Source organism: Monodon monoceros, unplaced genomic scaffold (genome assembly GCF_005190385.1).
Source record: "Monodon monoceros isolate NGI ecotype Baffin Bay Population unplaced genomic scaffold, NGI_Narwhal_1 Super_Scaffold_9, whole genome shotgun sequence".
Classification (NCBI taxonomy): domain Eukaryota; kingdom Metazoa; phylum Chordata; class Mammalia; order Artiodactyla; family Monodontidae; genus Monodon; species Monodon monoceros.
In genome coordinates, this window is record NW_021703786.1 from 11,334,118 (window position 1) to 11,361,124 (window position 27,007).

Sequence of the window (27,007 nt, forward strand, 5' to 3'; positions counted from 1 at the left end):
CCCGCCCCGGGCGCGGGCGGAGGGGAGAAGGAGGGGCGTGCGCGCGGCGGATAACCGGCAGAAGCCGGGAGCAGCGCAGGAGGGAAGAGCGTCAGCTGCGAGCCCGGGCGAGCCGGTATGGGGCCCGCGGGCTCAGGCAGGGGGCAGGGGGCAGGGGGCAGCGGGCGGGCGGGCGGGCGGGACTTGGCGCCGACCGGACCCCGGGGCCCTGGCCGGACCGGATGGCCGAGGGCCTGCGCGAACGTGGTCTCTGGAAACTTTGTGCCGGCGTCCCCCACCTGCTCCCGGGCGGTTCTCGCATCCTTTGGGCGGCGGGGAGAGGAGAGGCCCGGCGCCCAACGCAGCGCCCCCTCCTCACCGCCCGACCCTGCCTCGCCGGCTCTCGGCGCGCATTCCCCGCCCCCCGCCCCGCCACCCCGGCTGCTCCCCCACTGCGGCGACGCCTGGGCTGGGGTCCCAGCCCTCTGGTTCTTTCGCGAGCATCCTTTCTGTTCCCCTCCCCCTCCCTGACCCCTCTGCTCTGCGGTCCAGCCATGGCCTCTCTGCCTCCTCACTCCGTCGCCACCATTCGCCCGCTCCGAGCCACGGGAGCGTCGGCGGCTTTTTGCGTCTTCCAAAGGTTTCTGGTGCGTTGGTAGAAGCAACTTGACTTTCAGCAATGCCAAGTATTCAACTTGAGTATTTCTCTACGGTGGTGGATTGGTGAGCACAGTGCTAACATGTCTTTTTATTTCTCCTAAGTGCCCTTGCTCCACAGCGAAGTTGAGTCGTTGTTTGTGTGCGAGAGGAGTTGCATGCTGTATGTAGTTGCCTTAAGTGGATTGTATAACGATATTTTATTTAGGTGGATGTTTCCAATGGTGCCAGCCAGTGTTATGGTAACTGAGCATCCCAGAGGCAAGGGAAGGAGGAGTGACTTAAAAATGTAGTTCTACTGTGTAGGGATATATATATATTTTTAAGTGCCTTGTGCTTTTCATCCAGCAAGACCTCAGGGCGTTTAGCACGTGTTAACTAGCTGTTCAATGTAGTTTTATGAGAGAGGTAAGTAGAAAGCATTACGTCCCATTTTACGGATTTGAAAACGGAGGCAAAACGCCAAGTTCTGATTCTTTACTCACCTGAAGGGAATATGGACCAGAGTTCCTGGAATTCCTAGTCCATGAGGCCACTCAGAAATGTCATGGAATGTTGGAACGCACTCCCTGAGACTGTACAGATCAGTTAAAAGTCACGGGGTGGGGCTGCCAGCAGCTCCACGCTTGGGACTCAGCTCTGTCACAAAGTTAAGTGATACTGAACAAGTCACAGCTGCTCTCTGCGTGTTTCCTAGTCTTTAAAATGAGGGGAACAAAGGTGCTGTATTCTTTGCAAAGTTGTGTGAGTGTATCTGGAAGCTCCACTTCCTTGAGCTGCATTTGGTGACTGTTACTTGTTGTGGACCCTTAAAGGCCCCCGTTCTCAGGTTCCCTTTAGAAATGCAGGGAAGGAGGAGCCCCCAGAATGAATAACTGCCTCATCTTCACCGGAGGCACCTAAGAATTCATTCACATCAGGGACAGGCTGAGGCAGGGACCCCGACGTGGGTGGGAGCAGAGGGTTGCCTGGTGGAGGAAGGAAGGAGCCCTGCACAGGCGGCTTGACACATGGGCCCTACTCCTGCCTCCAGCTCTGACTCATCTTCTGACGCTTGGGGGAGGAGAGGTAGATGCTTGATATTTTTGGCTTTCCCCCATAAAATGGGAGACAGTTTACTTCATTCGAAGGCTTTTTAACGTTAGTGTCCAATGTATCTATGCTGTGTTCTTAGCTGAAATCTCTCACACTGGTTGAATGCAGGTATGATTTGTGTAATATTCTTTAATAAAATGGTATAAATCTATATTCTGACCATAAAAAAATTGGCCAGGTGTGTAAGTACAGGAAATCCTTTAAAACTTTAGCATTTTAAAATGTTGCTCCTTAGGGAAGGAACTGTGTTTGTTAGGTTCTTTAGCAATTGGGATTTTATTTTAAGGCGAGGTGGATTACAAATACTTTTTCCCAATACCAAGAATTAATCATTCTCTGTTTGGAAAAAAATTAAAACTTTACAGATAAGATTAAAACCTTCTTTTGAGCATCTGTCCCAAAAGTAACTGCTGTGTGTATCTTTATTGGTCTATGTGTATTCTTTTAGACTTTTCTAAGCATTTTCATAAATGTCTGTTTGCACAAAGTGATTTTTTTTTCTGGTTTGCATAGTCTGAAAACCTCTAGCTTATTTTTTTCCTGAGTGACTTTTTAAATTGAAATAGATTATTATAAAATTAACCAATCCTGTTTATAGAGACTGGGTTTCTGTCTAGAACAGGTAGCATGTGTTTTAAATACAGCTGGTCGTAAAGTTTTATTAACCCTGATAGCATGGTAGTATTTCTCCAGACAATGGAGAAATGACCCCTTCTTAACTTCAAAACAGTTAAATCATTAAGAACCTTGGCGTTACTCTTGGTTGCAAATGAAAACTTCCCCATTAAAAACAAAAATCTACTGTATTCGTCTTTTCTTTGTTTGTGAGGAGGCATAAAAGGGAGTGGAAAGCAGGGAGAGTTGCTAAAGCAACAGCACCTAAGTATAAACTTACAGAGCGAATATTTAAGATGGTAGCTTTAGTTATTTATGAAAGCCTGACTGGGGTGAAGACAGAGAAAGGGAAATGTTAATGTGGGCACAGTTCAAATCAGTAATTTCAGAAGAGAGGTGGGTTAAAACAAAATTCACATCAAGAGTGTATGGGTTTCTGGTGGTCCAGTGGTTAGGACTCTGCGCTGCCGAGGGCTCGGGTTCGGTTCGATCCCTTGTTGGGAAACTAAGATCCCACAAGCCGTGCAGCCCAGCCAAAAAAAAAAAAAAAAGTGTTTATAGATAGACATTTATTGAGACTTTTTCCATGCGAAAGGTTCAGTGCTGACTACTGGGGTAGAAGGCAAATAAGGTCCTTGCCTCATGAAGCTGACAGGCCAGTAATGATATTCAGAGAGGAAGTGTTTTTTCCCCAGATAGGCCAGAATTGTAAGGGTTCTGAATTACTGGAAACCAACATTGTATTTATTTAACTTTTTTATTGTGAATGATAACACACAGAAAAGGGTATAAAACATAAATGGATAACTTAATTATTTTAAAGAAAACAGCTGTAACCATCTTGCAGGTTAAGAAGTACCCTTTTCCCACTCTTTCCCAATGACCACCTCTCTCCTTACCCCAGAGGTAACCCAGCCAGTAAATAGCTTCATTTTTGTGAAAGTCATTTCCTTTCTTTTCTACAGGTTTTATCACCTAAATACTAACCCTAAACAATATAGTTTCGTTTTGCCTGTTTTTCACTTTTATGCAAATGGAATTAATGTAGGTATTCTTGTAAATCCATTTTTTTGGGGGGGGGGTCAACATCATATATATGTATATGTATGTAAGTGTGGGTATTTATACATATATGTATATACACACATATATAATTTTTTGGTTCAAATTCTTGCAGCATTTATAGTTTTTAAGATTCATCCATGTTGTTACCTGTAACTGTAATTAGTTCATACTTGTATGCATATACCACAGGTTATCTATTTGTCTTCCACTGTTGATGGACATCTGGGTTGTTTCTGGCCCAGGGCAGTTATGAATACTGCTGGTCATAGATGTGCATATCCTCAGCTTTACTAGCTGATGCCTATTTTCCAAAGTGGTTGTACCAATTCCTTCAGTGGTGTCAGCCTTGAACTTATAATCCACTGTACTTGCTGTTTAACCACAACATGTCTGGCTATTCTTTCTTCTTTTTTCTTTTTTTTTTTTGTGGTACGCGGGCCTGTCACTGCTGTGGCCTCTCCCGTTGTGGAGCACAGGCTCCGGACGTGCAGGCTCAGCGGCCATGGCTCATGGGCCCAGCCGCTCTGCGGCATGTGGGATCCTCCCGGACCGGGGCACGAACCCGTGTCCCCTGCGTCGGCAGGCGGACTCTCAACCACTGCGCCAACAGGGAAGCCCTGTCTGGCTATTTCTTGAATCAATGAATAAATTTCACCTAGGTGGCTTGATCCCTGGCCTTTCATGTGCCACTGTATTTTTATACACTTAAGTTTGTATGGTTTGGACTACATACCACCGAAAGCCAGAGATGGTTTTCCACTCTATGTGGCTGACAGGTACCCAATAGAATCCTTCCATTGATTTTGTTTTTTTAAAAACAGATGTGTAGTTATAGGGAAATTTAAATATGCAAAATGAAGTATTAAAAATTAAAATGTCTAGTACCTGGAAGTTTTAAAGATTTTGGAAGAATTTTACCTCTTGGGCCACCAGATGCCTTGATGTGGTGATTTGCATTGTGCTGGAGAATACTTGCCTTGCGCCCAGCTCTGAATGTGCAGGCCAGCAGTGCTGGCTTTAGTGTGTGATGTGTGCAGGAACCCAGGCCAGTACTTGTGAAAATACCCTCTGAGGACCAGTACTCACATGATTGTGTACACATGCAGATCCCTTAGAGGCACCAGCACAGGAATTCCTTGGCAATTCCAAAGGAACCACAGCTTCTTTGCTACAGGAATAAATGCTTCTTTTACAATCTTTGAAGTGTCCTTTTCTCTAAGTCTTCCTTTATACTCGACAGTAGAGGTAGTACCGGGTTTGATAGAGAGTTCCTGCTTTCTGAGTAGACAGTTGCCAGGGTAACTTTAATTGCCTGTGTTTGGTGTTGCTAGCTGGATTTAAAGCTGCGTTGTGTGTGTGAGAGAGAGAGGGAGGGAGGGAAAGAGAAAGAGGAAGGGAGAGAGGATAGCGAAGGATGGGAAGGTCAGGTCAGGACAGTTATTAAATTATTAAGTTCAGGTGTTTGTTGAGCATCTACTGTGCCTGGTGTTATCTGCTAACAGTCTCTTTCTATCCTAAGGGCAGAAATACAATTCTGTACGTTTAGAAAACACCTTTCAACTGTCATCATGAAATTATCTCTGAATAATAAGATAAATTAGCATCTGAAAAAAAAACCCCACCCTTAAGTAGATCTTTTTCTTAGTTGGAGGGTTGATAGAAGAACAGTAGTCCAAAGAATGTGAGATTTGTAATTCCTTTAAATTTCTTCTGTAAGGCATCTTGGAAAATGGCTAAATTGCTCTATTTTCAGTCTTTACAAATCATGAATACTTTTTTACTCATATACTAAAGGTTTTTTCTTCAGATTCTCTAAAATAACCATAATTTTAAAAACTACATATGTATAAATTAGAAGTTTTTAAGAAAACATACCCATAGTAGGAGGATGAAAAGTAGTGTCAGAACCTCTTAATCTGAGTGATGGGGGGAGAAATTTTGTGTTTCGTGGTATCCTTTTCCAAAGGCTGTAATTTACAGAGGAGCTTTGTTTTCCACCTGTTGCAGGGAAGAGCGGGGAGCCCTGGTGCCAAGGTTACGGCCGTGTCCTGTTACGTGCAGCCCATGGCCCTCCCCGCTCACCTCAGCACTTCCCATTCTTGCTTTTACCCTGACAGAGAGTAACCTCCTATCCAGTTTGGTCAGCTTTCCCCTGCCATCTGGAGGTCTCAGTGGACAAAAAGGCCCTTCTGAAATTTATATGCAACTGCTGGGCTTACTGGTGCCTTGTCCCAGAACAGTTTCAGCATCAGTGGAGCATGGCAGGCCTTTTTGACTCCTTAGGTCTTTGAGTTTGCAGAGCCACAGGAGAAAACTCTTGAACAAGAGGGTGTTGCTTCTGTTAACTAGTAAACAGTGATGTGGCAGATAGAGCCACAGAGCCTTCTGACCAGCAGCCCAGTGATTCTCATGCAGGATTCTCATGCAGGGTCCTTAGAACCACTTGGAAAAATATTCCTTTGCCATATACTATGATGGCTTTATAACATAATTTCAACTAGTGGTTGGCAAATGTTTTTCTGTGAAGGGTCAGGTAGTAAATATTTTAGGCTTGTGGGCCATACAGTTTTTTTGTTTTCTTTTTTAACTTATTTTATTTTTGGCTGCATTGGGTCTTCATTGCTGCACATGGGCTTTTCTCTGGTTGCGGTGAGCGGGAGCTACTCTTCGTTGTGGTGCACGGGCTTCTCATTGTGGTGGCTTCCCATTGGGAGCACAGGCTCTAGGCGCGGGGCTTCAGTAGTTGTGGCACGCGGGCTCAGTAGTTGTGGCTTGTGGGCTCTAGAGCCCAGGCTCAGTAGTTGTGGCGCATGGGCTTAGTTGCTCCGCGGCATGTGGGATCTTCCCAGACCAGGGCTCGAACCCACGTCTCCTGCATCGGCAGGCAGATTCTTAACCACTGCGCCACCAGGGAAGTCCACAGTTTCTGTTGCAACTATTTAACTTGCCTTTTTAAGCTTGCCTTTGTAGCATGAAAATGCCACAGTTAATATGTAACAAATGAGCATGGCTGTGCTCCAGTAAAACTTCATTTATGAACACTGAAATTTTAATCTCATACAATTTTTATGTGCCATGAAACAGTGTTCTTCTTTTGAATTCTCTTTTAACCATTTAAAAATGTATAAACCATTCTTCTCTCATGGGCTGTACAGAAACAGGTGGCCAAGCAGACATGGCCCGCCTGCCATAGTTTGTCGGCCCCTGATTTGACCAAGAGTAGAATGAGGTTCAGAGACCATTGCATTCTCGTTTAGCATATGACTAGTAATTAGTAGTATAATCTACAAAGAACTATGTGTATTATCTTTTTGTATAAGACTATTTCTTTAGGAGACAATTAAAGCCAAGGGAATAACTTCAGGATGCTATGTTCTTTGACTCCTATTTAGCTAAAAACTTGATTCCTTCCTTTGCTCCAGGGAGGCTCAGATACATCCAGTTGCCCTCAAAATTCGGGAGGCCTGCTGTCCCTCAGCAAGGATAAGGGTATGCAGCGTCCAGCTAATGCAAGAGACTTACCTGGTTATCTTATTCTGCTCAGAAACTCTCATAGATGATTACAGATGCCTTTGGTTTATAAAGAAAAATGGGAAGTTAATTCATCAGTAGTTTACAAATGAAGTTAATTTGGTGTAAAAGCACCAAAAATGTGGAAGCGGGCCAGAGGTATGATATAGAAGTCCCTGCAGGGAGAAAGTTGAGGCTCACTGCTTGAATTTTAAAAATGTTGATATATCTAGTGAGACATCAAATGGTTAGATGCTCAAAGAGTGCTCAACTGCTCACCATTGAGGTCTTAGTCCTGTGAACTTTATTCTAATTTATAAATTCGTTTTTGTCTCCCTTAAAGTAGTAATGAACTTCTAAGGACTGAGATCTTCTTTATGAAAGGTCCTGAGATTTCATGATTCTGCTTTTCAGAGGGCAGTAGTGACTTTTGCAATTTTGAGGCAAACTTATATGTGCCATGGGTTTAATTGCTGACGTGATTTTTTTTAAGTACTCTGGGTCTAGATGTTCTGACCTATACAAATCAAAGTTCACCACTTAGCCAGGAGTCTGTGATTCATGTTTAATTTTTACCACTTACTCTTTGAAGATTTAAAAGTATGATTTGTATAGGCTGTGGCTGGCACAAATTGGTTTCCAGTTGTCACCAAACAAGCTTAAATGTGATTGTGGAATTTTGCAAGCATTTTCTGGGTTCAGGATGATCAGACTTTTCACACCCAAAGACCATCTCATACCACTTAGCAGTTTAGGATTTTTTAGATGAATATCCAGATTATAGATAAAGTACAGACTAAATTTATGTTCCTTAATTTCTGTCTCTTCAGTTTTTATTTTCTTCCCCAGTGAAGTGTATATTTTGGTAGTCTTTAGATCAGTTGATCTGTTGTGGTCAGATTGTATGACTAATCAACAAATGGACAGCTCATGGAGAAGGGGTTCTGTTCCCAGTGGGGTTACTCATTTTCTGTGTAGAGTCTGGAAAAGCCTCTTAACCTCCATTTACCTCTGATTCCTCATCTGGGAACCATGACAGCAGAATGATGCTGATCTGTGAGGGGCTGAGCATGCTCGTGTGGCTTAAACAAAACAGGCGCTCGAGCTGGCTTCAGCAAGTCCAGTGGGACAGACCGAGGCAGATTAATGTGAGCTGTGTCTCTCACCCTTTAATGTGTAAACAGATCACCTGGGATCTTGTTAAGCGGTGGCACCTGATTCTGTAGGTCTGGGATGGGGCCTGAGATTCTGCATTTCATTCAAGCTCCAGGTTGATGCTGCTGGGCCTTGGACCACACTTTGTGAGTAGTGAGGGGCTATAGAAAAGGGCTAGTGTTCTTCATTTGGAATCTCAAAAATACGGAGGCTCTTGCAAGGCAAGAATGGCAGCATGTTTTAAATGGATTGGAGAAAAAGCCATGATAGTGTAATCTATGAGACACTTCCCCAAGAAACAACCAACCCAGGTTTTCAGCACCACTGACTGTTTTACTTTGTCTTAACCCTGTGCCTTCTCTGCATTACTGCAGCACCTGCTGTTTGCACCACTCATTTGATTCGCTTATTGTTAGTCTATCTCTAATTGTTATTCATCTGTTTTATTCATTTTTAAAAATATTTATTTATTTTTGGCTGCACTGGGTCTTCGTTGCTGTGCGGGGGCTTTCTCTAGTTGCGGCGAGCGGGGTCTACTCTTTGTTGTGGTTCACGGGCTTCTCATTGCGGTGGCTTCTCTTTGTTGAAGAGCGCAGGCTCTAGGCATGCGGGCTTCAGTAGTTGTGGCACGCAGGCTCAGTAGTTGTGGCTCGTGGGCTCTAGAGCACAGGCTCAGCAGTTATGGCGCACGGGCTTAGTTGCTCCATGGCACGTGGGATCTTCCCGGACCAGGGCTCCAACCCGTGTCCCCTGCATTGGCAGGCGGGTTCTTAACCACTGCGCCACCAGGGAAGCCCTCATCTGTTTTATGTGTGTGTCTTGTGTCGTCTCTTGAAGATGATAAAATCCCGGCACAGGCTGGTGTCTTTTGTTACTCTATATCCCTGTTCTAGTGACTGTTGCTGCATATAGCACACCATTCCAAAACTCAGTGGTATAAAAATCATTTTCATTCTTGACCTACAGGAATCTGTGTTTGCTCACAGATTCCTGTAGGTCAAGAATTTGAACCTCATGTAGTGGGGACAACTTGTCTTTGCTCCACAGTGTCTGGGGGTGACTTAATGGCTGGGAGCTGGAACCACTGAAGTGTCTTGACTCACATATTTAGTAGTTGATCCTGGCTATCAGCTGGGATCTCCGCTGGGCTGCTGGCTGTAACACCCGCATATGACCTCTCCACATGGTGACTCTGCCCGGCTTCTTTGGGCTGCCTCACAGCATGGCAGCTGGGTTCCAAGAGCAAGTCTCAAGAGACTAGGGAGAGGTGTTTGACATGTTTATGATCTAGCCTCTGAAGCGTCATTTCTACTGTTCTCTTTTGGTTGAGTTGGTCACGTTGTAAGAAGGTCATGGGGGGTGCAGGGTATTGTTATGGCCATTTTTCGCCAATACATTTTGCCACAGTCCCCAACAGCACTTAGAATAGTGTTGAACACGTGGCATGAACTCAGTAAGTACTGTTGTGTGAATGAGTGACAAGTAACTTAAACACCAAGGTGGATGAGGACCAGACTAAAAAACTCAATTCCAAATGTAAACAGATTGCCCCCGATACCCAAATAAATGCATATGTTCACCTTTTATAGATAGTTATTTATAGTCTCTTCTCTCTACTTATTCTGTTTCCAACATGAGAATCTATGAATTTATCGTATGGAACTAAACTTCTAAAGAATGTGCATCTCTGTCACTATTAGCATGCTTTTTTTCCTTGCTCTCATCAAGTGGACTGCCTGTGTCCTCCTTTGGACTGTGGTATATTCTCCATCCAGCAGCTGGCTAGTGTCTTAAAACGATCAGCCTTTGTTAGGCTCAGTTCATGGGCTAGTGGTCCACATGAGGATATCAAGATGTCAGCCAGGTCACGACTACACAGGCAGTTGCTCTACAGCTACACACTGGGGGAATATCGGTGGTCAAACTAAAATGGTGATTCTCAGATTCTTTAGTTCTATGTGTATTATGTGTATTTATCCTCTTCCCAGCCATCTTATCAGTTAAATTATATGGTGGGAAAAGCGAAAACAACCCCTTCTCCAAATGTAAGATGTTGAGGTGTTTCAGCAAATTACTAAAGCTTTCCAGATTAACTGAGAACAATTTGTGAATATCTTTTATTTCATTTTATTTTAACATGAATATAACTCAGTATTTGAATTTTGTTCTTAATTTTTTTTTTATAAATTTACTTATTTTTGGCTGCATTGGGCCTTCGTTGCTGTGTGCAGGCTTTCTCTAGTTGTGGGGAGAGGGGGCTACTCTTCATTGTGGTGTGCAGGCTTCTCATTGCGGTGGCTTCTCTTGTTGTGGAGCAAGGGTTCTAGGCGTGCGGACTTCAGTTGTTGTGGCACGTGGGCTCAGTAGTTGTGGCTCGCGGGCTCTAGAGCGCAGGCTCAGTAGTTGTGGTGCATGGGCTTAGTTGCTCCGCGGTATGTGGGATCTTCTTGGACCAGGGCTCGAACTCGTGTCCCCTGCATTGGCAGGCAGATTCTTAACCACTGCACCACAAGGGACGTCCCTATTCTTTTTTTTTTTTTTTTTTTTTTTGCGGTACGTGGGCCTCTCACTGTTGTGGACTCCCGTTGCGGAGCACAGGCTCCGGATGCGCTGGCTCAGCGGCCATGGCTCACGGGCCTAGATGCTCCACGGCATGTGGGATCTTCCTGGACCGGGGCACGAACCCGTATCTCCTGCATCGGCAGGCGGACTCTCAGCCACTGCGCCACCAGGGAAGCCTGGGACGTCCCTATTCTTAATGTTTTGTCAGAATGTTTTTTCCCTTGAATTTTGCCACACTGTGATTTTTATTTTTAAGAGTATTTTAACTTCCTTCCCCAGTGGAACACATTTCTGATTTAATAACGAAATGTAATGAGAAAAGTAGTATTTATTTACAACAATGTAGGCTAAAATGCCTCTTTTATTTTTATTTTTTAATTATTTTTTATTACTATTTTAAAAATGAATTTATTTTATTTATTTTTGGCTGCGTTGGGTCTTTGTTGCTGTGCGTGGGCTTTCTCTAGTTGGGGCCAGTGGGGGCTACTCTCCGTTGCGGTGCTTGGGCGTCTCATTGTGGTGTCTTGTTGTGGAGCATGGGCTCTAGGTGTGTGGGCTTCAGTAGTTGTGGCACGCGGGCTCAGTAGTTGTGGCTCGCAGGCTCCAGAGCACAGGCTCAATAGTTGTGGACCAGGGCTGAACCCGTGTCCCCTGCATTGGCAGGCAGATTCTTAACCACTGCACCACCAGGGAAGCCCACCTCTCTTTTAAAAAGGGTGACTTTAAGAGTTTTTTTTTTTTTTTGAAAGAACTAGATAAACATTTACTTCAATGGAAGAAGAAAATGTGATTACGTAGGCTTTTCGTGTATTAAAAAATAAAAACAATGTAGGCCTCCAGTATATACTGCAAACCTCTGAAATCCCTAAAGCTAAAAATATCTTAGATTATTTTACATAGACATCTCTAGCACCACTGTGGCCATTTTTCTGCTTATTCAACATGAGGAGAAAAAGCAGTAGATAGAATTTCAGTTCTTTAACTCCTGATTCTAGTGATTTTTGTCGTTAAAAAAAAAAAAAAAGTAGCTTCTGTGGCAGTGGGACGGATGCTCTGAATAGGCTGTGACACCAGGTAGCAATTCTGCATCTGCTGCCGGTATAGACGCTGGTGCCACATTCCAGGAGCTCTCCAGTGCAGGGAGCAGGCGGTTGTTAATAGCTTAATGCATTATTGAGATTACAGGCCCACTGGGTAGACACTAATTCTGCATTTTGCTTAGCATTTAGCACTTTGATGTTCGTTATTCAAAGAGACCAGCATCATCCCTGACATTTCTTATAACTTGTTAAACAACAACAAAAACCCCTCTCTGGGGTTGGTTTAGGACACCTCCTCTTTTTTGTCTTTCACCTCACCCCACCCCCATTCCCCTGGCCAGGAAAGCATTTTTCCCTCCAAGAAGCAAATGCAGCTGCCAGAGCAACTTGGGAGGGCTGAGTTGAACACCATGGACAGCGACATGGACACTCCTTGGTGTTCTCTCTGGTCATCCTTGTCCCAGAGACCAGTGTGCTGCAATGGGAGCGGTGCTGTCACTCAGAAGGCATCTTGCAATCATTGATCCCTCAAACATGGTCAGTCTTTTACTCTCCTAATAGATATCCTTCTCCGTTTTCCTGTACACATTCACTAAGTTGATTTTGACACACCTGTGATGTAATATGCATGTTTTCTTTTTTTCATTATGATCAGAATCTGCTAATCTTAGAAATGAAGCAAACTAGGGCTTCCTGTTGTGCCTGCTCTGGGACTGCTCCTTGCTGAGGTGCCCCTGCTATCAGGAGAGCGTTCTGGGTCCTGAAAGGTGTACCTGTCTGTGGCAGTATTTCCCTCTTCTAGGCAATAGGAGAAACTGGGGCAGCCCATTTGGGGTCATTCTTCTCTGTGTGTAGCATTTGAACATGTCCTGCTTAGGCAGATCTAAGGCCCCTCGTGCACTGAAGGTGCTGGTGGTGTGGGAGTCCTGTAGGGCAGGTAGTGAGGCCGCAGCCACCCCCGCACAGGCACAAAAAAGCTGTGTGTGGGCTTGAGCACGGGATCCAGACACCTTGGATCTTCTCTTGGCCCTGTGACTTGTCTTCTCCAAGTTGAAATCATCTCACCCTTTCTGAACCTTGTATTTTTCGATCTGTAAAAGGGGTCGGGAGTGTTGGTCAGAGGAGCATCTGTGCCCTCTGAGTGCTCTCTGGCAGAAGTTGTTTTTCTAAGCCTTGGACTCAGCTTTGGCATTTTAAACAGGTTTTTGGCACGAGACTGACTAGCAGCAGCAGGGAGGGAGCATCATGTCTGTCTCACTTGGATTCTGCCCTGAGGACTCACAGTCTGCGTTCTTTTCCCTGCAGCACCAAGTACCCTATCACTGCCTGACGAATGGGAGTTAACTGAGTAAGCTAGGCTTTCAGCCCACCCATCACCTACCCGTGGCCCTTGATGAAGACCTTTCTGCTGAAAAGGCCAGTGAGCCTGGGACACGTGCCTCAGGAGGGCAAGTGGCTTTCCCAAAAGGATAATTATTTGGGAGACTACGAGACTGAGTCCCTCTTAATTAGACAGTAACTAGATAACCTGGTTGGAAATTTGATTAGCATCTTCCACATTGAGGATGGAGTTATCACCAGCAGTTCAAAAGCCTAACTTTGTGTGTTTATTACCACGGTGACTTTGCTTTTTAAACTCTCAGGATTCTGCCAGGGAAAGACTTGGAAGTGGCATGAGACTGTGCCCTGCTGCAGGACAGGCTGTTCTTTTAAAGTCCTGCCTGTTGCCATGCATATCTGACCCTCACATCCGCATGCATTTCCTTATGCGACTACTTCCTCGTTCGTCTTCATGATGCAGTTTCACCTATATACGTCTGTGTACCTCTGTATCATTGGTCAGCAGGTGTGGTCCCCAAACGAGGGGTGGTAAGCTTGGGCGAGGCAGCTCCCTTCAGGCACGGGCCGTTTCTGGGGAGAGACTTGTGATCCGTCGGCACCTGCATTCTGAGTGCCTCAGTCTTGAAGGGGAATCTGGGTGGCACACCACAGCATCCACCTCTGCAGCGGTTCTCAAAGTGTGTCCTCTGACCAGCAGCATCAGCATCACGTGGGAAATAAGTGGCAGCTCTAGAGCCCATCTCCAGAACTACTAAATCAGAAACTCTGGGGGCGGGGCTTAGCAATCTGTGTTTTAACAAGCCCTCCAGGTGATTCTGAGGCATGCCAAGTGTGAGAAGCACTGCAGTATAAAGCTGGAGTTATTTTAATTTTTTAAATTGAGGTATAATTGATATAGAACATTGTGTCAGTTTCAGGTGCACCACATAATGATTCAGTATTTGTGTATATTTGCAACATGATCATCATGGTAAGTCTAGCTAACGTCTGTCACCATACATAGTTAACAAAATTTTTTTCCTGTGATAAGAACTTTTAAGATTAAGTTGCTCTCTTAGCAACTTTCAAATATGTAGTACAGCATTAACTATAGTCACCATGCTGTACATCACATTCCCATGACTTATTTTATAACTGGAAGTTTGTATCTTTTAACCTTGTTCACCCATTTAGTCCCCACCTCTGACAGCCAACAATCTGTTCTTTATATCTATGAGCTTTTTTTTTTTTTTAAAAGATTCCATGTATAACTGATGCTATACAGTATTTGTCTTTCTCTGACTTACTTCACTTAGCATAGGGCCCTCAAGATCTGTGTTGTTGTAAGTGGCAAGATTTCCTTCTTTTTTATGGCTGATTAATATTCCGTGGTGTGTATATATACCAAATTTTCTTTATCCGTTCATCCATCCATGGACACTTAGGTTGTTTCCGTGTCTTGGCAGTGAACATGGGGATGCATATATCTTCTCGAGTTAGTGTTTTCATTTTTTGTTGGATAAATACCCAGAAATGGAATTGCTAGATCATATGGTAATTCTATTTTTAACTTTTCAAGGACTCTCCATACTGTTTTCTGTAGTGGCTGCACCAATTTACATTCCCATAAACAGTGCACAAGGGTTCCTTTTCCTCCACATCCTTGCTAACACTTTTTATTTCTTGTCTTTTCAATAATAGCCATTATAACAGGTGTGAGTGAAGTGATATCTCATTGTGGTTTTGATTTGCATTTCCCGGATGATTAGTGATGTTGAATACCTTTTCATGTACCTGTTGACCATCTGCATTTCTTCTTTGGGAAAATGTCTAATCAGATCCTCTGCCCATTTTTAAATCAGATTGTTTGGGGTTTCTTTTTAGCTATTGAATTATACACACTGTTTATGTATTTTGGATGTTAACCCCTATTGTTCATATCATTTGCAAATATTTTCTCCCATTCCATAGGTTGTCTTTTCATTTGTTTAGTTTCCTAAACAAAAGCAAAGGCTTTTTAGTTTGATTTAGTCCTACATTTTTATTTTTGCTTTTGTTGCCGAATCCAAAAAATCACCACCAAGACCAGCGTGAAGGAGCTTATCACCTCCTATGTTTTATTCTAGGAGTTTTATGGTTTCAGGTCTTAACATTCAACTCTTTAATACACTTTGAGGTTTTTTTTGTATGGTATAAGATAGTGGTCCAGTTTCATTCTTTTGTGGTGTTCAGTTTTCCCAACACCATTTATTGAAGAAGCTGTCCTTTCCCCATTGTATATTCTTGATTCCTTTGCTGTAACTTAATTGACCATATATACATGGGTTTATTTCTGGGCTCTATTCCGTTTCATTGATCTATGTGTCTTTTTTTATGCTGATGCTATACTGTTTTGATTACTATAGCTTTGTAATATAGTTTGAAATCAGGGTGTGTGATGCCCCCCAGCTTTGTTCTTTTTTCTCAAGATTGCTTTGGCTATTCAGGGACTTTTTGTTTCCATACAAATTTTATGATTGTTTATTTCTGTGAAAATGCCATTTGATAGGCATTTGATAATTTTGATAGAAATTTGATAGGGATTGCACAGAATCTGTAGATTGCTTTGGGTAGTATGGACACTGTAACAATATTAATCCAGTTCATGAGCACCAAATATATCCTTCTATTTATTTGTGTGTTCTTCAGTTTCTTTTATAAATGTCTTACAGTTTTCATTATACAAGTCTATCACTTCCTTGGTCAAATTTATTCCTTCAATATTTTTCCTGATGCAGTTTTTTTTTTTTTTTTTTTTTTTTTTTTTTTGGTGGTATGTGGGCCTCTCACTGTTGTGGCTACTCCCGTTGCGGAGCACAGGCTCCAGACGTGCAGGCTCAACGGCCATGGCTCATGGGCCTAGCTGCTCCACGGCATGTGGGATCTTCGCAGACCGGGGCACGAACCCGTGTCCCCTGCATCGGCAGGCGGACTCTCAACCACTGTGCCACCAGGGAAGCCCCCGATGCAGTTTTAAATGGAATTGTTTTCTTAATTTCTCTTTCTGATAGTTCACTATTAGTCTATAGAAATGCAACAGGTTTCTGTATATTGATTTTGTATACTACTTTACTGAATTCATTGATTAGTTCTAACTTCTTTTGTGTGTCCAGTCTTTAGGGTTTTCTATATATAATATGTCATCTGCAAATAGTGACAGTTTTACTTCTTCCTTTCTGATCTGAATGCTTTTTATTTCTTTTTCTTGCCTAATTGCTCTGGCTAGGACTTCTAATACCATGTTGAATAAAAGTGGCAGGAATGGGCACCCCAGTCTCTTTCCTGATCTTAGAGGAAAAGCTTTCAGCTTTTCATCACTGAGTATGATGTTAGCTGTGGACTTGTCATACATGGCCTTTATTATGTTGAGGTATGTTCTCTCTATACCTGCTTTGTTAAGAGTTTTTATCATAAAGCGATGTTGTATTTTGTCAGATGCTTTTCCTGTACCTATTGAGACGATCGTGTGATTTTTATCCTTTTCTTAATGTGGTGTATCACACTGATTAATTTGCGGATGTTGTACCATCCTTGCATCCATGGGATAAATTCCACCAGATCATGGTGTATGATCCTTTTAGTATATTGTTGAATTTAGTTTGCTGCTATTTTGTTGAGGATTTTTCCATTACGTTTACCAGAGATATTGGCCTGTAATTTGTTTTTCTTGTGGTGCCCTTGTCTGGTTTTGGTAGTAATGTAATGCTGGCCTTGTAGGATGAGTCTGGAAGTGTTTGCTCCTCTTCTGTGTTTTGGAAGAGTTTGAGGATTGGTATGTATTCTTTTTCTTTTTTAAAAAAATTTATTTGGCTGTGCTGGGTCTTAGTTGCAGCACATGGGATCTTCGTTGTGTGGGCTCTTAGCTGAGGCATACGGGATCTAGTTCTAGACCAGGGATCGAACCCAGGCCCCCTGCCTTGGGAGCACAGAGTCTTAACCACTGGACCACCAGGGAAGTCCCTAGTATGTATTATTTAAATGTTTGGTTGAATTCACCAGAAAAGCTGACTGTGTCCTGTACTTTTGTTTGTTGAGGGGTTTTTGATTATGGATTCAATCTTCTTCCTAGTTATTGGTCTTTTCAGATTTTCTTTTTCTTCATGATTCAGCCTTGGTGTATAATTGTTAATAGTAGTCTCTTATGATCCTTCGTATTTCTGTAGTATCAGTTGTAAAAATTTCTTCCTTCATTTCTGATTTTGAGTCCTCTTGTCTTTTTTTTTTTTGAGTCTAGCTAAAGGTTTGACAATTTTATCTTTTCAAAGAGTTTCGCTTAGTTTCATTGATCTTTTCTATAGTGTCTTTTTAGTCTCTATTTTCCTTCTGATCTTTGTTATTTCCTTCCTTTTACTGACTTGGGTTTTTGTTTGTTCTTTTTCTAGTTCCTTGAAGTGTAAAGTTAGGTTCATTTTTTTAAAAAAATAATTTATTTTTGGCTGCGTTGGGTCTTCATTGCTGTGTGTGGGCTTTCTCTAGTTGCGGTGAGTGGGGGCTACTCTTCGTTGTGTGTGGGTTTCTCATTGTGGTGGTTTCTCGTTGCAGAGCACAGGATCTAGGCGCACGGGCTTCAGTAGTTGTGGAGTGTGGGCTCAGTAGTTGTGGCACACAGGCTTAGTTGCTCCACGGCATGTGGGATTTCCTCAGACAAGGGGTCGAACCCGTATCCCCTGCATTGGCAGGCAGATTCTTAACCACTGTGCTACCAGGGAAGTCCCTAAAGTTAGGTTCTTTATTTGAGATCTTCCTTGTTTCTTGATGTGTAGGCATTTATCATTATGAACTGCCCTCTTAGAAGTGCTTTTCTTGTATCCCATAAGTTTTGGTATGCTGTATTTCCAATTTCATTTGTCGCAGTCTCTTTTGATTTCTTTTCTGACCCATTGGTTGTTCAGTAACATGTTGTTTAATCTCCGCTTATTTGTGAATTTTCCAGTTTTCTTCTTGTATTGATTTCTAGCTTCAGACTGTTGTGGTTCAAAAAGATGCTTGCTGTGATTTCAATCTTCTTTATTTATTTATTATTTATTTTATTTATTAAGGTTTATTAAGGCTTGTTTTGTGGCCTACTATATGTCCTAGAGATTGTTCCATGTGCACTTGAGAAGAATGTGTATTCTCTTGCTTTTGGATCAAGTGTTCTGTATATATGCGTTAAGTCTACCCGGTCTAATGTGTAGTTTAAAGCTGATGTGTCCTTACTGATATTCTGTCTGGATGGTCTATGCATTGATGAAAATGGGGTATTAAAGTCCCATGTTATTGTACTGTTGTCTGTTTCTCCCTTGAGGTCTGTTAATATTGCTTTAATTAATTTACTTTTTAAAAGTTTTGGCTGTGTGGTTCAGCATGCAGGATCTTAGCATGTGGGAACCTAGTTCCCTGACCAGGGATCAAACCCATGCCCCCTGCACTGGGAGCACAGAGTCTTAACCACTGGACCTCCAGGGAAGTCCCAATATTGCTTTATATATTTAGATGCTCCTGTGTTGGATGCATAAATATTTACAACTGTTACATCCTCCTGTTGGATTGACCCCATTTATCATCATGTAATGCCCTTCTTTGTCTCTTTATTTTGAAGTCTGTTTTGTCTAAGTATAGCTACCCCAGCTTTCTTTTGGTTTCCATTTGCATGGAATATCTTTTTCCATCCTTTCATTTTCAGTCTCTGTGTGTCCTTACATCTGAAGTGAGTGTGTGTATCCTTACATCTGAGGTAGGCAGCATGTCTTTTTTTTTTTTAATCCATTCAGCCCCTTTCTGTCTTTTGACTGCAGAATTTAGTCCATTTACATTTAAAGTAATTATTGACTGCCATTTGGTTAATTGTTTTCTGGATGTTTTGTAATTCCTCTGTCCCTTTCTTCTCTTGCTCTGCTACTTTGTGGTTTGATGATTTCCTTTGTGGTATGCTTAGATTCTTTTCTTCTTAGATCTTTTGTGAATCTGCTGTAGGTTTTTGCTTTGTGATTACCATGAGGCTTACACATAACAACTTATAACAGTCTACGTTTAAACTCATTCTAAAGCACAACATTTTTACTCCTCCATCCCCCACATTTTTGTTTTTTATGTCACATTTTACACCATTTTATCTTGTATATCCCTTAATTATTATATTTTTACTACTATATCTTTTAATCTCCATACTAGCTGTATGAGTAATTAATCCATACCACCTTTACATTATATTTTTCTAAAGTGTACTATAGTTACCTCTACCAGTGAGACTTACGCTTCCATATGTTTTCCTGTTACTAATTAGTGGCCTTTATTTTCAGCTTTAAAAAGTTGCGTTCATTCTTGTAAGGCCAGTTTAACTTTTGCTTGTCTGGAAAACTCTTTAAATTCTGAATGACAACTTTGCTGGTATTTTTGTCTGGAAGTTTTTTCTTTCAACTCCTTGAATATATCATGCCACTCCCTTCTGACCTGCAAAGTTTCTGCTGAAAAACTTGCTGATAGTCTTATGGGGGTTCTCTTGTACATAACTAGTTGTATTCTTCTGGCTTTTAAAATTCTCTTGTGTTTTTACTTTGAACGATTTAATTATAATGTGTCTTGGTGTGGGTATCTTTGGGGTTTGGTTTATTTGGAACTCTCTGGGCTTCCTGGATCTGGATGTCTGTTTCCTTCCTTAGGTCAGGGACGTTTTTATCCCTTTTCTCTCTCTCTTTCTTCTCTTTCGGACCCCTATAATGTAAATGTTGGTTTGCTTGATGTTATCCCATAAGTCCCTTAAGCAATCTTCACTTCTTTTCATTCTTTTTTCTTTTTCCTGCTCCAGTGGCTTGAGTTTTACTGCCCTGTGTTCAGGTTCACTGATCCTTTTTATGCTGTCATCTCCTCTGCTGTTGAACCCCTCTAGTGTATTTTTCAGTTATTGTATTTTTCAGCTCTGTCACTTTTTTCATACTTCCTTATATTGTCTGTCTCTTTGTTGAAGTTCTGTGTTCATCCATTCTTTTCTCGAGTGAAGTGAGCATCTTTATGACCATGATTTTGAACTCTTTTTAACAGTTCAGTCACTTATCTCCATTTCATTAATGACTTTTTCTGAGGTTTTATCTTGTTCTTTCATTTGGAGCATATTCCTCTACTTTTTCATCTTAATTTTAGACTCTCCCTGTTGGTTTCTGTGCGTTAGATAAAAGAGCCACCTCTCCCAGTCTTGGAGGAGTGACCTTGTGTAGGAGATGAATCTTACCATTCAACCCTGCCTTAATCTTGGTTGTCTCTCAAACCTTTGTGATTGTCCCTCAAACCTTTGTGATTGTCCAGACTATTTTATTTTTAGTGGCTTCCAGTAGTTGCAGGTGGGTCCAGACCTGTCAGTATTCTATAGGGAAGGGTCTCAGTCACCAGCTTTTAAAGTATGTAAATATACAGTCTTGTGGGATGACTAGCAGTAAGTCCCACTGTCTACCAGAGCCAGGTGATCTAGAGGTGTCCCTTGGGCAGCAGTGACAAAAATCAGGATACCAGATGAGTATACAAGTTCCTTTCTGGAAGATACCAGAGACTTGGAGTGAGGCAGAGGGTGAACACACAGATGGCGTCCACTGGCTTCTGTCCCCAGAGTGTGCCAAAGCAGAAGCTGGCCCCTTAGGCTGAAGCTCCAGGAAAAGCAAATAGGCCTCTTTCACAGAAAGACTGAGGGTGTGTTTCAGTTGGCTGGCTGTGTTGTGCCCCAGGGTTGGTAGCCAGCCAAGAACTGTGTTTGCCCCCAGAGCTAGGTGATGAAGAGGTGTCCCCTGGGTGGCAGCCACAAAAGCCAGGGCACCAGACACACACAGAAGCTACTCTCCGAGAAACACTGGTGCTCTGGAACACAGCAGAGGGACAGCACAAAGACAGTGCCTGCCCTGTGAGGTCTCTGGAGAGGATTACAGTAGACCCTTATATGTGTGTTTAATTAGAAGCCTGCCTCTTAGGTTGCAAGCTATAACTATTTTTTAAAAACTATTTAAAAATGTTAAATATGCACATGTCATAGGGCTCAGCCCTTCCACTCCTAGGTATTTAACTAAGAAAGGAAGGCATATATGCACACTTACACATGAGTGTTTACATCAGCTTTACTTGTACTAGTCTAAAACTAGAAACCACCCATTTCCATCAATAGGTGAAGAGATAAACCATGTTGTATCTGCACAATGGAATACTAGTCAGCAATAAAAAGGAATGACCTGTTGATAGACACAACTTCATGGATGAATGTGAAAATAATTATGCTGAGTGAAAAGCCAGACCAAACACAAAAACCCTACATTGTATGATTCCATTGTATAAAAGTCTAGAAAATGTAAACTGTAGTGACAGCAGATCAGTGGTTGCTTGGGAATGGGGCTAGAGGGTGAGGGAGGGATGAATTATAAAGGAGCATGAGGAAATTCTGGGGGTGACGGATATGTTTATCATTTTGAGGTCATGGTGTCTTGAGTGTACACATATGTCAAACCTCATCAAGTTGTACATCAAATTGTATGTCAGCTATGTCTCAACAGAGCTGTAAAAAAATGAAAATTTAAGTGCAGTGGTTACGTGGGAAAGGCAGAGGGACGTACGGGGGAGGAACACTTTTTTCAGTTATATATATTCTTTTCCATTATGGTTTATCACAGGATATTGAATATAGCTCCCTGTGCTACACAGTAGGACCTCATTGTTTATCCATCCTGTATATAATACTTTGCATCTGCTAATCCCCAACTCCCGATCCTTCCCCTCCACCCCCCTTTGGCAACCACAAGTCTGTTCTCTCTGTCTGTAAGTCTGTTTTGTAGATATGCTCATTTGTGTCGTATTTTAGATTCCACATATAAGTGATATCATACGGTATTTGTCTTTCTCTTTCTGACTTCGCTTAGAATGAGAATCTCTAGGTCCATCCACGTTGCTGCAAATAGCATTACTTCATTCTTTTTTTATGGCTGAGTAGTATTCCACTGTATATATGTATCGCATCTTTATGCATTCATCTGTCGATAGACATTTAGACTGTTTCCATGTCTTGGCTATTGTAAATAGTGCTGCTATGAACATAGGGGTGCATGTATCTTTTCAAATTATAGTTTTGTCTGGATATATGCCCAGGAGTGGGATTGCAGGATCATATGGCAACTCTATTTCCAGTTTTTTGAGGAACCTCCACACTGTTCTCCACAGTGGCTGCACCAGTTTACATTCCCACCAACAGTGCAAGAGGGTTCCCTTTTCTCCACACCCTCTCCAGCATTTATTGTTTGTAGACTTTTTGATGATGGCCATTCTGACTGGTGTGAGGTGGTACCTCATTGTAGTTTTGATTTGCATTTCTGTAATGATTAGCGATGTTGTGCATCTTTTCACGTGCTTATGGGCCGTCTGTATTTCTTTGGAGCAGTCTATTTAGGTCTTCTGCCCATTTTTCAGTTGTGTTGTTTTTTTGTTGTTGAGTCGTATAAGCCGTTTGTATATACTGGAAATTAGGCCCTTGTCGGCGGCATCATTGGCAAACATTTTCTCCCAGTCTGTAGGTTGTCGTTTTGTTTTGTTTATGGTTTTGTTTGATTTCTGTTGCCTTGGGAGCCTGACCTAAGAGAACAGCGGTACAATTTATGTCAGAGAATGTTTTTGCCTGTGTTCTCTTCTAGGAGTTTTATGGTGTCATGTCTTATATTTAAGTCTTTAAGCCATTTTGAGTTATGTTTTGTGAGGGTGTGTTCTAACTTCATTGATTTGCATGCCACTGGGGAAGGAACACATTTTTAATGATACTGATTGGTGTTCATATTGTTACATAAATGAGTGAGTAAGAGGGCCAACCTGGAAGAGAATACAAAATGAAAGCAATTTCAAATTGCTGTCCACCACCAGCACCTCCTGTAGTTGACGTTCAGAGCTGCAGCCACCTCTGCAGCACGGCTCTTCGCAAACGTGGCTGGCTGCGGGCACCTGGCCCGGCTGCTGCACCCACTGTAGCATCTAGCACACTGCAAACAGTCCCACACTGCCAGGTGGACTGTGGGCACAGGGAAGAGAGTCCAGCTTGCTCTGCCTCTCTTGCTGGCCCCGTGAGCAGAGCCTTACATTTCAGCATGTTGTGGTCTCTGAATCTCCTGTCAAATTCATCTTGGTTGTGGCCAAAACAGCACTTAATATTTTTCACACCATGGGTTATGTGTCATTAACAAAAATCTGAGACTTGGGTTGGTATTTCTTACTGGCACATTCTTTAAAGGCACATGGAGATATATTTAACATGCTTTCCGCTTCCTAGATTTATTCCAGTCAAACCCAATTTCGTAGTAAAAACCCAGGAGGAGGGCTTCCCTGGTGGCGCAGTGGTTGAGAGTCCGCCTGCCGATGCACGGGATGCGGGTTTGTGCCCCGGTCCGGGAGGATCCCGCGTGCCGTGGAGCGGCTGGGCCCGTGAGCCATGGCCGCTGAGCCTGCGCGTCAGGAGCCTGTGCGCCAGGAGCCTGTGCGCCGCAGCGGTGAGAGGCCCGCGTACCGCAAACAAACAAACAAAGCCCAGGAGGAATTCTTTGGAACTTCCTGATTGACCATATTCTTGCCTCTTTGTCTTTCTGCAGATCTGAGTTGTATCCGTTCTCATCAGCACTCACTCACTTAGGACTTTGCAGACGCAGGACTCCAGAGTAATCAGACTCCTCAAGTGAGTAGTCCCAGCATCACCGGCCTGTGGAACCGGGGATGTTCCTAACTGAGATCACCGTGGGCATCCCTACGGCACCCTGGGTGGGGATAAGCGCACTTCTCAGAGGGCACAGACTATAAAGTGGTATGAAAGACTATATAGAGATTATATAATATTGAATGTCTTTTATAATAACTACTGTACTAATGAAAGAATATAGATGTTCAAATGTTAAATTTTAATTCCAATACATCTTAAGCCAGTGGGATACATCTTGGAGCTTAGAATTGGCTGAGGAAGGTGAAGTAATTTAGCCACACCCAGGGTCAGGTCAGCTAAAATGCTCATTAACTTAGACGAATGAATTTTTGAGACCATGGCCTTCAAATTGCCTAGGACTGTTTCCATGGAAATGACATAGCACAGGTATTCAAATGTCACAAATTATGATAGAGTTAGCTGTTTTTTAAATTATAAAGGGCTAATAAGGTGACCATATGTCCTGGCTTTTCTGTAACTGATCCAATTCAGTATCTCTTTAGTCTGCAAAGGCCATGCATTGGATGTATTACCTAAAGCGATATCGTTTTTATACTTTGTTAAGTATAATCTATGTACGATCTCTATGTCTAGATTTAGGTTTAGGAAAATATGGCCATCATGGCTGTGGAGGTAGGCAAGAGAAGTATATGAAAGAACATGGCCACAGAAAGGATCACAAGTTCTGATTTCTTCCTGATTACCACGGAACACCACTCCCTTCAGTAAGAGCAAGACCCTGCAAGGTTGTTGTTCAGGGAGTAGTTGGGCTTCTTTCTGTCTTTAACTTTTCCTAAAATAGGATGACTTTCTATTTAGTGCCTTTAAAAAAAAAGAAAATCACCGGAGTGCTGACTTTTACATTGGTTTTGCATATTGGCATCTTAGACTACTTTTCCTAACTATTAATCGATGAAAATGATTTGTCTACGTCCTGGAAAGCACACACTATTATAGAAGATAAGCATTTCTAATCCTTTTACCTCTCCATTCCACAAACACTGCCGAAGGCTGTGATGAATCAGTAGCGTTTAAAGTACTGACATATACCTGTATTTTGCAGGAAAGTGACTGTAATTTCCAGTTCCTTGGTGGAGGAAAACAAAACACTCTGGTCTTACTTCCAATGATGCAAGTGTGACTGCTGGCGTCTTCATGAGCTCCAGAGGTCACAGCACGCTACCACGGACTCTCATGGCCCCTCGGATGATTTCTGAGGGAGACATAGGAGGCATTGCTCAAATCACTTCCTCGCTCTTCCTGGGCAGAGGCAGTATAGCCTCCAACCGGCACCTCCTCCAGGCTCGTGGCATCACCTGCATTGTTAATGCTACCATCGAGATCCCCAATTTCAACTGGCCCCAGTTTGAATATGTTAAAGTGCCTCTGGCTGACGTGCCTCATGCCCCCATTGGACTGTACTTTGACACCGTGGCTGACAAGATCCACAGCGTGAGCAGGAAACACGGGGCCACCCTGGTGCACTGTGCTGCAGGGGTCAGCCGCTCGGCCACGCTCTGCCTCGCATACCTGATGAAGTACCACAACGTGTGCCTGCTGGAGGCGCACACCTGGGTGAAAGCCCGGAGGCCCGTCATCAGGCCCAACGTGGGCTTCTGGAGGCAGCTGATAGACTACGAGCGCCAGCTCTTTGGGAAGTCGACAGTTAAAATGGTACAGACACCTTATGGCATAGTTCCAGACGTTTACGAGAAGGAGTCCCGACACCTGATGCCTTACTGGGGGATATAAGTCACCAAAGCCTGCATCAGCCCCTCGAGCAGTACCAGCAGCTGCTGCCCGCGTCTGCTCCCCCTTCACCTTTCTTTCCAAACGGTTGACTTTCGGTTCTCCCTCAAGTGTTTTTTACACAGGGTGTTCATGTCTGTCTTAAGAGAGAAGGAAGGGAGGGAGGGGAGGAACGTAAGGGGAATGCTTACATGGCTACTGACATTTTTAAAACTAACATTTTGGAATAGTGTTTATGAAAATCTTTAACTGGCTTTTAATCCTTTTTAACAATTTGAACAGTTTAATAAACTGGTTCTGCTCTATTCTCAATCCCATGCCTTTTGGCATCATGGGAGGAGCTCAGTGCAAAAAATCACTTTGGGCTCCGATTAACCCTTTAGATACGAGCTTTGCCCAAGGCTGCCGACCAAACAAATGCTTAGGGAACATTGATACCAGTGTCAGTCTCTAATGGATCAGCCCTCTTTCCTTTCCTCCTATTATTTAGTGACTCTGTAAGTTAAAAAACAAGCCTTTATTATTTAGCTGTTAATTATAATGGAATCTGCAAACACTCTGTTGGAATCAGTGTGCCCCAGGACTATATTAGCATTATTTTTAATAAATATATCTGCTTAACATATTGGAATTTTTACTGATAACAATTTCGGGGTGTGTATGTGTGTGGATGAGGGAAGAAAGATGCTCTCCAACAGCTATTAAAATACGGCTCCTGTGATAATTATGAATGCTCCTTAAATCAGACAGACATCCCACTTGACTCACGTCAGCACTGCCCATCCTTGCAGATGGGGAGATGTTAACCTCATTCACAGTGTTGGAACAGTAGAAAACAGCACAGTGTACACTCTAATAAAAGGTACAGTTTTCAGTTGTCTCTTGGGAACTGGAGGGCACCAAAGCAGTGAGTCCTCCATCAGAGAAACTTTTTTTGTTTTTTTATAAACTTTAAAAACGTATTTATTTTTGGCTGCACTGGGTCTTCGTTGCTGCACACAGGCTTTCTCTAGTTGTGGCCAGCGGGGGCTGCTCTTCGTTGCGGTGCACAGGCTTCTCATCGCGGTGGCTTCTCTTGTTGCGGAGCACGGGCTCTAGGCACGCAGGCTTCAGTCATTGTGCACATGGGCTCTGGAGTGCAGGCTCAGTAGTTGTGGCACGTGGGCTTAGTTGCTCCGCGGCATGTGGGATCTTCCCGGACCAAGGGGATCTTCCCGGACCAAGGCTTGAACACGCGTCCCCTGCATTGGCAGGCGGATCCTTAACCACTGCGCCACCAGGGAAGCCCCCAGAAACCGGCTGGGACTTGGTAGAAGTTTCTATTAGCTCTTCTCTATTGCACGCTCCTGGGAAACCACTGGGCGTTACCAGGTTGCTCCTTGCTTTTACAGGGGAGCTGCTTGTCCCAGCAACGGCTTTGTTTTACTTCATTTCCTTGCTTACCTGTAGAAGAATTTCCTAGATTTTCAGTCTGTTTGTTTGTTTGGCAAGAAGCCCTACATATAATGCCAGTGGCCACGTATTTCTATACATTATATCC

At 43.0% G+C, this 27,007-nt stretch overlaps 1 protein-coding gene across 4 annotated transcripts; it reads left to right on the plus strand.

Moving 5' to 3' along the window:
* DUSP14 (dual specificity phosphatase 14) lies at positions 1-26,090 on the plus strand. Of its 4 annotated transcripts, none has more exons than XM_029211254.1 (2): positions 1-115; positions 23,615-26,090. In XM_029211254.1, exon 2 carries the CDS (start codon positions 24,874-24,876, stop codon positions 25,468-25,470), a length of 597 nt encoding a protein of 198 aa, XP_029067087.1. In that variant the 5' UTR covers positions 1-115; positions 23,615-24,873; the 3' UTR covers positions 25,471-26,090. The 4 variants fall into 4 exon arrangements, with proteins under 4 accessions (XP_029067087.1, XP_029067088.1, XP_029067089.1 ...); XM_029211255.1 differs by lacking the exon at positions 1-115 and adding an exon at positions 616-702; XM_029211256.1 differs by lacking the exon at positions 1-115 and having other exon boundaries at positions 22,308-23,723; positions 24,139-26,090.
* The last annotated feature ends 917 nt before the right edge of the window (positions 26,091-27,007 follow it).

What these genes read in the sequence shown, in the direction of transcription:
- DUSP14 (XM_029211254.1), top strand. Translation starts at nt 24,874, where the DNA reads ATGAGCTCCAGAGGTCACAGCACGCTACCACGGACTCTCATGGCCCCT.